Source organism: Oculina patagonica, chromosome 13, assembly GCF_052425735.1.
Source record: "Oculina patagonica isolate OP01 chromosome 13, crgOcupat, whole genome shotgun sequence".
NCBI classification, from domain to species: Eukaryota; Metazoa; Cnidaria; class Anthozoa; order Scleractinia; family Oculinidae; genus Oculina; species Oculina patagonica.
Genome location: NC_135770.1, coordinates 1,722,269 through 1,732,299, shown reverse-complemented (window position 1 = coordinate 1,732,299; position 10,031 = coordinate 1,722,269). Strand labels below are relative to the sequence as shown.

General features: G+C 41.4%; 1 protein-coding gene across 1 annotated transcript; it reads right to left on the bottom strand.

The window, feature by feature from the left end:
• Positions 1-1,154: 1,154 nt before the first annotated feature.
• On the bottom strand, positions 1,155-8,848 carry LOC144636754 (uncharacterized). The gene is made up of 5 exons (XM_078495950.1): positions 8,191-8,848; positions 6,605-6,830; positions 5,174-5,458; positions 3,245-3,435; positions 1,155-2,728 (listed from the first exon to the last, which is right to left on the bottom strand). Exons 1-5 carry the CDS (start codon positions 8,755-8,757, stop codon positions 1,958-1,960), a joined length of 2,040 nt encoding a protein of 679 aa, XP_078352076.1. The 5' UTR covers positions 8,758-8,848; the 3' UTR covers positions 1,155-1,957.
• Between the last annotated feature and the right edge of the window lie 1,183 nt (positions 8,849-10,031).

The window sequence follows — 10,031 nt, the reverse complement described above, 5'->3', positions numbered from 1 at the left end:
TCACACACTGAACTCAATGAGTTGCATCACGCAAGGCATTGTTTTTTGTTTTTTTTGTCGGAAGAAATGTCTCAAGCTAAACCAAAAGAAAGCTGTGTGCTTATAAACGTTTTATTGTACATAGCAATACTATAAACTTCATTTTTTTTCTTGATGTAAATACGACGAAAATGTGATATATTTAAAACGTGACCTTTACAAGCGTGACAGCAGGAACAAATCGAGACGGGCAAGGCTAACTGTGATTTTCATTTTTCAAACCAAGCTGAAAATGTCTGCGAAGCCCATGGCTTACAAGCGTTACTGCTTTACAAAAGTTTTTAAAAAAAATTATTTAAAAACCTGCCAAAATATGCAAAAGATCTATCGCCCCACTTTCTATTTTGCGCGCTGGACTCCGTCTCCGGATCGAGCAGTCTGGGTTCGAGCCCTGGCCGGGGTCCGCTGATTGTGTTGTGTTCTTGGGCACTGGCAAGACACACTACTCTCATAATGCCTCTCTCAGCCCAGGCCCCAGTTGTTCAAAACTGGTGGATGATGCTATCCAAAGGGGATCAGATTCACCATCCAGTGGAAAGCGCAGTATGTTTTGTTAACACCTATCCGCTGGATAGCGATTTATCAAGTGGATGGCGTTATCCACCCTTTGAACAACTAGGCCCAGGTGAATAAATGGGGTGCAGGCGAATGAGACTTTATATACCTATAAGTACCCCTACTTTGATCTTCTTTTAAGGGCGGAGGATCTAAAAAACAATGATCAACTTTAGCACGTTCACGCTTTCTTTAGAGTTGTTTAAAACTGCTTCAAGCATAGCATAGAATTCGCGTTCTGAAGTTTGTCTTAAAAGTTCCATTACTGAAACTTCTTTACTTACTTTGTACAGTTGGGCTTTAGTTTTGTCGCTGTGTAATCATTTCTAAATGATGTGAAAATTGGTCTTAGTTTTTGTAGTTGGATGGCAAAAATCTATTCATGTAATGTCTTACAAAGCTGGAAGCTGTATCGAAGATCAACAAATTTTCTTGATAGAATATCTGTCACTGTTTTGATAATCTATAATGGAAATTTACATCGGTATCAAGGGAGGCCATCCCTTAGGATCACAACCAATCCTAGCAAATTATATATCAAATAATCAACGGCAAAAATATAGACCCTCTTATATAAGTACTCTTTATTTGGTACAAGCGTTGTATACAAGACAACTTTTTAATTTTTAGCTGTTTTCTACAGACGATAGATATAAATACCGTAAAGACCCTACTAAACCTCCCTTATCCCACCTCTCGAAGGCAAACAAATGGCCTGGACATGGAAACGCGTTACGTTCGAGCAGTTTTGACTTTTATTTGAGCGTCGTGAAACTAAAACTATTAAAAAGATTTACAATGGCCAATCGCAAGATGCGAAAACAAAAATGAGCCAATGAGAATAACAAACAAATACATGTGACCGGTACCAAGCGCGGGAAAACGCGTACAACCAAGCCACGATTGGTTTTGGTTTTGTATCTGATAAATTGAGGTGGCGCGAAATTTTATAACCAAACACAGAGCAAAGCCAAGTCCATTCCAAATCCGATTCAAATTACTTTAGACACCCAGTTAAAACTACTCCATCTGTCCGGCCACACATTTATGGGAAGACGTGGAACAAACAGAAAGCTTGTTCATTTGTGTTAAATTCTGATTCTTCAGAAGAAATCAATAGAAGTATTTCTTGTGGGTAAATTATTGAAATACGTCCCAAATGTCTTTTAATGCTAGAACAGTTCTAGACCTTAACACATGTTAATAAAATGTACAATCTTTATTCTGATGTTTAACTGTATCTCGAAAGTTGTTTCTCACGTCATATAAGAAGGTCCAACTAGCTTAAATTAACATTTCTAAATCTTAACGTTCCCTTCTACAAAAGTTCAATAACAGGCTTATCGAGTCTTGGTGGACAGCATCAAAACTCCTGACCCTCAACCTCTCCTTTGTTATCAACTTTGTTATACTTGACCCAGTCTCTTGCAATTGGAGCATTTAGCATTTCATCCGTGATACCAAAAGCATCACAGAGAGCAAGCGCCTGCGGTGCCACCTCTCTGCACAGGTCAGCAGTAACTTTTCCTACGTCAGCACCAGTCCCTATGGGCATCAGCCCTGAGGTGGTGAAGTAGCCAAGATCTCTTTTGATGACTGACATCTGATACAGATGATGAAGTTTCTTCAGAACTGGCTGCAGACCAGGTTCAGCCCTGTCGAGAACTCTGCTGAAGCATTCACTGATGAGCCTCTCACCATAAGCATGGGCCGCTGCCTGGACAAGATCTTGTTCTTGGTACATCCAGGTGTCAAACCTTCCCTCCTTGCCTGCTTTCTTCATTTTCATCCCCAGAGATGTAAAGAGTTTGTTCTCGCGTGCTTCCAATAAGGTCTGGAGGTACTTCTGGTTGTTCAAGTCTGCCTCAGGGCTTCCTGCAGCCTGCTCAGTCGGCTTGAAGACCATCAGCCTTTCTGTAGCCACTTTCTGCATGAGGACTGAGTTGTCGCCTTCAGCTGTCATACAAGCATGTGACAGGGCAATATCAACACCGAACTTGTTGCATGACAGATAGCCTTGTCCGCCACACCTCTCGCGGCAAATAGTGGCTGTCTCTTCCACATGCCAGCCAGCAATGGCCTTAATAACACAACACATCGTCACCACATCGGCATGCTCAGATCCATCCGCTGCCTGCAAAGCAATTTCAAAATTTTCATTTGTGAAGGAAAACTGCTTGATTTATTAATCTTGAGTTTTTCTGTCTCATTCTTGCCGCAAAAAAGGCCCCAGATGCTCTTTGACCAAAATGAATGCCTTTACAAGCATTGTCTGACACAAAGTACGTCCTTTCTACTAAGCCAAGATCTATTACACCGACTTTTATTGTTGCATGCATAGCAGCTATCTTTCAACATCCATCTCTCGACATGCTAAAAAAACAAGACTGATTGAAATCCACCAATCACGGCCCACTAGCATGACCTTCAGAACTTGTGGGCTAAATTGCATAAAACAAACACCAATATGCATCGAGTTTGATTGGCTCAGTTCAAACAGGGCGTTGAAAGATCTGATGATGTCAAAAGATATCCACTATGAAAGAGGGGAAAGACTTTATGCCCTTTAAGATTTGATAAGCCCAAATTCCCCACAATTATCCAAATGGATTATACAGTAATACCGTAGCATTAGTTTATTCAACATTACCTGAAAAGCCCAGCGATCTTTTACATATTGCAGACCAAAGTCAATGGCATATGTAGTTGCCAGAAGTGGCATGAGTGCATTTTGCTGGAGCTGATACTTGAGAATTGGTGTGTCGGATTTACCCTCGGGCCCTACAGTCAGACGGGTGGCTGAGTAGCGGAGGGCAATGGCCAGACAGGCTTTAGATGCACCTGTTAATAAACAAGGCAAAAAAAAAGGTCCAACTAGCTTAAATTAACATTTCTATGACATGAACAGAACCTGGCAACTTTTTCAGTGTCATTATCCCATGTATAAAGGGATCACGGCTCAAATCTGGCCATGGTCCTTACGTTCTTGGGCAGTTACCAGTGTAGAATTTTTTTATGTTGGCAAATGGAATAGGCAGTGGCCAGTGGGAGGCGCGGTGGCCTAATGATTAGCGCGCTCGACTCCGAGTCAAACCGCCCGGGTTCAAGGCCTGGCCGGGGCGCTGCATTGTGTTCTTGGGCAACACACTTTACTCTCACAGTACCTCTCTCCACCCAGGTGTATAAATGGATACCGGTGAATTTACTGCTGGGGGGTAACCCTGTGATGGACTAGCATCCCATCCAGGGGGAGTAGCAGTACTCCTAGTTGCTTAATGCTACAGAAACCGGGATAAGCTCCGGCTGTATGGGCCACTTGGCTAGGACACAGACTTTACCTTACTGGAATAGGCACATCACATTCCAAGGTACAATTATGAATGTATCAGGAAAATTGTTTCCAATGTTACTAGACTAGGTTGATCACTCAAGTTACATATACATGTAGGGGAGGGAAGAGTGCAATACTGTATGCAGATCTTTCCTAAGACAGTGTTGGTGCCAAAAGGGTAAATTAAAAAAATAATAACTTTATGGGGTAAACACGATTACTTGTGCTGCAAAAGTTTACATTATGACCCTTGAATAAATAAACAAACAAATATTGTAAACAAACAGAAATGCAGTAAAAATCCCAGGCGGTTGAATTTGTGGAGTTGAATTCACTTTATTTTTTATATTTCACCGAATTTGATTGTCATTTATCATGCCTAAATTGTGCTAAAAATTATCCCTAGCACAGTCCCTTTAAACCTGTGTTCTCTGGATTATAAGTCCAGTGCACTCAACACTAGTCATGCCATCTGACCTTCAATAAAATTGGCTCCACATAAAAATTAAACTGGCCAAATATTGACTGGTAAATGGCAAAATGTGCCACTTGGCACTCTCAGAGGATCAAGGGTTAAAGTGCTACTACGATCAAATTTTCGATTTCCATTTTTTTACATTTTCGTGTACAAGAAGACTTTCTTACTTACCTTGCCAATTTTCAATCCATTACGAACATCAGAAGTCGTTTTATTTTAACGTTTATTTCCGATAATTTACGGCCGCCATTAAAAAACCTTGTTCCAAGGCTTGGTTGCGAATAGGGAGAAAATGACGTCAAAGACTCTAAATACCTCACGGGTTGAAATTATAATAACAATCAGCATAGAACATTGCACGAAAAATAAGCCCAAAGTTTTTGTTGCTTTTCGCGTGATTTTCACTACATATTGTTATTATAATTTCAACCCGTGAGGTATTTGGAGCCTTTGACGTCATTTTCTCCCTATTCGCAACCAAGCCTTGGAACAAGGTTGATTAATGGCGGCCGTAAATTATCGGAAAAAAACATTAAAATAAAACGACTTCTGATGTTCGTAATGGATTGAAAATTGGCAAGGTTAGTAAGAAAGTCTTCTTGTACACGAAAATGTAAAAAAATGGAAATCGAAAATTTGATCGTAGTAGCACTTTAAAGAGTATGCTTTAATGATGTTTAGGGTTTTCTAAAGCATTTCAAAACCAATCCCACTGTACATGAAAAAAACCTAGTCCTGTCCTGGCAGATATCAAATTCAACAATACCTACCTTGGGCCATGCTTGCTATACACAAACGACCAGAGAGAAGCTGATCAGCCACTGCGAGAAAACGATTCCTGATGCCACCTTTAATTTTTGTTGTGTAGGATCCATCCTCGGCAACATCTGAAGACAGGTTCAGCAGGTTTTCTCTGGGAACACGAACATTATCAAAGAAAAACTTGGCATTGTCAACTCCGTTAAGACCCATTTTGTGCCCCATATCGTGAATCTGCACTCCAGGCATCACATTGAGGTTCTTGTCTCGAATGGGAACCAGAACACCATGAATTCCTGGAATGAAAAACAATGTTTCATTTTGTAAATAGACTGTTCACAGCCCTCTATTTTTTCGTGTTTTTTTTTTTATCGATGAGCGCGCAGTGAAAATGGAGAGAGAGAAAATTGCTTGCTGCACTTCTAGCTTTAGATGCACAAGATGAACACACTCTACTAGAACAAAATTTGTCTTCTTGCACTTAGCCTGCTTATCTGGCAGTATTTTTGAGTTAAAAGCACGCTCAAGCAAGTGCACAAGCAAGCGGCGAAGCTGCGACAACGAGCGGCACAACCGCGACAATGAGCGGCACAGCCGCGACAACAAGCGGCACAGCCGCGACAACGAGTGGCACAGCCGCGAGTGGCTTGGGGAGGAGGAGTTGGCTGTGCCACTCGAGGGGAGGAGTCTAATACATGTACCTAAAAAGGGGAGAAGTCCAAAACCTTCGCTTTTATTCAAAGATGTCTACAGCCTCTCTATTTTTCTTTCGCTCCCTTCCCCCCACACGCTCGCGCTTCATGCACGCTCCCTCGCTTTGTTTGCTTTTTTGCGTTTAAAAATTGAGAGGCCGTGGACAGTCTATTTTGTAAATGCCATTTAGCAGACATGTTTATACAAGATTCCCCCAGCTAGCAGGATTGCTGATCTTTTCGAAATTGTCCTAAGGCACCAGGTTACAAATCTCTCTTGAAGACAACTCGCAAAGTAGCTGTTGACTGACGTGAGCCCAACAGATTGAGTGACTACTGCACAGTAATTGATTTGCGTTTTTGTTAAAATACTTACTGAAGGAAGAAGGGAGTGAAGGAGAGAAAGAACTGAGGGGGGAGGGAGAGAGGGAGGGAAGGAGGGAGAAAGGGAGGTAGGGAGGGAGGGAGAGAGGGAGGGAAGGAGGGATTGAGGAAGAGAGGGAAGTAGGGACAAAGGGACAAAGGGAGGGAGGGAGGGAAGGAGAGAGAAAGGGAGGGAGGGAGGGAGGGAGGGAGAGAAGAAGAGAGGAAGGGAGCAAGAATGAAAATGAATAGCAAGAAAAATACTCGTGTTAACAAGGATACTGTAGCACACTGAAAAGATAAGAACTGCAATAATATTGCATGCCAATAACAAGCAAAAAAAAAAACATGAAAATAATTCAATGTGCCAGCAAACAAGATCAATACCTTGATTAACACCATCAATGTAAAGCTGAGAGAACACAACAATGTGGTGAGCATGACAAGCACCATTTGTGATCCAGTATTTCTGTGCAAGAGGGGTTGGAGTATTGACAATGAATTCCTTGGTTTCCTTGTCGTATGTGGCTGTTGTCTCCATCTGCACTGCATTGTTACCATAGCCAAGTTCCGTCAGACCAAAGCACCCCACATCCTCAAGTGTGTCAATACCCTAGGTTGGATTCACAAAGAAAAAAATGATATAATAGTGGCTCAGCTAGCTGGATTCTCTAAATATTCAGAAAATGTAAACTGGCCATAAATGACCAGTTGTATTTACTTTCTGGTAAGCAGGGCGTTTTAAAGTTTCATATCCACTCAACCCACCCTGCTTCCCCCCCCCCCCCCCCACCTCCAAATACACACACACCTTACTTACAAGGCCACTAAAACATTTTCACTCCAAGAAAAAAGGTTAATTATCAACACAAAATCCCACTTTAAGCAAATGAAAATACATGAAGCTACAAATCTTTTTTTTTCCTGAGAAAATCTTCAGAGATACGCATATTGACCTTTGGGGGCAGAGGGAGATGAAATGGCTCTAACCATTAATTACATTTGCTTGTGCAGTTTTAGTGTGTTAGATTCCAAATTAAAAGGACCAGATTCAAGCACTGGCCAGTGCTGTTGTACTGTGTCAGTAGTGCTTCTCCCAACCCAGCTCTATAAATGGGTACAGGCAAATGGTTGGGTTCCCCCCATGTATCTAACATCCCATGCAGGGAGAGTAATAGTTCCTAGTTGCTTTATGCTTCAGAAACCATCACAGAAACCAAGATTAAGCATTGGTAGCCATGAGCCATCTGGTTCCCCTGGTCTCTGTGACTGGAATGGACATTACCTTTACGTACCGTTTGTACTTCCAGGGCCCGGTTGTTCAAAGCATGATTAAGCTAATCCAGAATTAGCGTGAAATTTGATTTCAATTTTATTTAATTTCGTTGAGATTTTCTGTTAATATTTTCTGTCCCACAGTTTTGACATGGACCAATCTCAAACTTAACAAAATATTAGCTTTGGGAAACCCTTTAAAACAAGAGAAATTAAAATCTTGATCATCTTTTAATCCTGGGTTAGCGTTAATCGTCTTTCGAACAACCCGGCCCAGATCATGTCCATAAACCTTGACCCTGCATCCCCTCCAGGTTTATGCTTTCCGTAAAAATGTTTGGTCATTGAGACTCCCCCGCCACCCCCCCCCCCCCAGCACTCTTGAAATTTCAAACGATCTCCATGGGGAGGGTATAGATAATTTTTGGAAAGGGTGGGTGTAAGTGCCCACCCTTGAAGAGTCAAAATTAAATTAGTTAACTCTGCATGCACAACTAAATCAATATTTAAAGAAAGATTTCCGCAGAGCACCCTACATTAATTATGCATACAAATATAATAATCCTTCACACACGAACGGCAGTCATGAACAGAACGAGAGTTACAAAATTGTATGCATAATTAATGTAGGGTACTCTGCGGAAATCTTGCCATATTTAGTAGTGAAAATTAATAGGAAACCACACGAACTAGGTTACCTTTAACAGTTTGTCGTGGTGTCTCTCAGTTCCCAATTTTAAGACAGTGCCACCAAACAAATTGAACTGGACTGTCATCTTTGTGGCCATTGCAGCATCCACTACAGCCGCCAGTTCATGAGCAGCGAAGATCCACAGAGGGTTTTTCCTGAAGTCCAACACCGAAATAAATCCTTGATCGCAAAGTTTCTTTAATCTCTTGAGTGCCAAGTCTCTCTCTTCATCTACAGAGATGTTGTACTTTGGGGTCATGAAGGGATCCTCTGACAAAATTTTCCGAAATTTAACTCTCTTTTCGTGGTTGTCATGATCGAGCAAGTGTGTCATTTGCGCCACATCGAAGGAAGGTTTTCCCCACTCATCCCTCAGTTTCTGTGGATCTAACTGCGACAAAACTGCAGACGTTGAAATGCCACGAGTATTGTTTTCCAAGTGTTGATATCGTGACCGATTCTTCAGAACTCCACAGCTCGCCCGAATGCCCTGAGAGTGAAAAGCTTTCCGTACGGCAACTTTAGAAAGAGCTCGCTGAAATCCTCTTGCTGCATGAATACTTGTCGAAATCATCGTTTAAACGGACAAAATGCAACCTGACTACAACACAAATCCAGATATATTCCGTCGTCCTTCAATGGTCGTCCATGGTCCATTCAACGTTACTGCAGTAAGGATGGGCCGATACTCGATACCAAATATTCGATACACCGATATTTTGACAATTTCGAAAAGTATCGATACTTTCGAAAAATATCGCACTTTCGATACGTTTTCGATACTGCACACGTGACCTGAGCCTGCGGTCTTCTGGTCAGCACGTGAGGTTTGAAAATGCGATTTTGCTCAAAGAAATATTGATGTTCTTGTCAATATTTGAATTTTTCTTGCCTTGACTTGATGTCCACACATTGCTGATGCAACAGTGAACCAAAATCAACATTCTTGGCTAACATTTATAACGCCAGGTTTGTCCTTTGTATGGTCATGTGACAAACCAATGACGTCAGGACAGAAATGACGTCATAATATCGATATCGATATCGATATCGAGAAAAAAGGCAAATATCGTATCGATATCGTATCGTTTTGAAAAACCTGTATCGGCCCATCCTTATACTGCAGACACCGCAGACACCAGCTTTTGTCAGCGGATATAGAAACGTAAACAATTTTTATGCGTAGAGAGGAATGCGCATACGCCATTCTGGTGCCCAGTCTTCCATCCTAAAAAGGCTTTTATTTTTTCGACTTTTTTTGCTTGTTTACAAGCAAAAAAAGTAGGAGAATAGCGTTTAGTGGACTCAAATCTGAACCGGAAGGGATCGCATTCTTGTTAACTCTCAAGGGAATACTTTCCGCTGTGGGTGATAAAAGCGCGTGACTTGTAAGTGTCACTCTATAGTTGTGCTTCAGCACTTCCGTTCTTGTAGAAAAAACGTGACTTGTCAAATTTACAAACATTATATAAGAATCAAAAACGTGAGTAGCCCAAATCTTACGTCACATAACCAATTAAGAATGTAAGAGGTTCAGCGCTCGAAGGCAGCGAAGTTTAAAACGATTAAGAAAGCAATTTTTACTAGTACAAGTCTTTAGGCGCTAATATTAATTTAACCTAAAACGATTAACAACGCAAATTTGTACTCGTACAAGTCTTTCACACACTAAAACGTTGCTAATAGGTAACCAAAGGGATCTCATTTCGTGACAATTGATTATTTCTGCTGAGTTGCACAATTTAGAATTGCAACATCATCTAGCGAAGCGCACTATTACTAAAAATAGATTTCGCCACATGATACCCCCCCCCCCCCCCCCCCGCGTGAGTCGGACAACAATTTTAG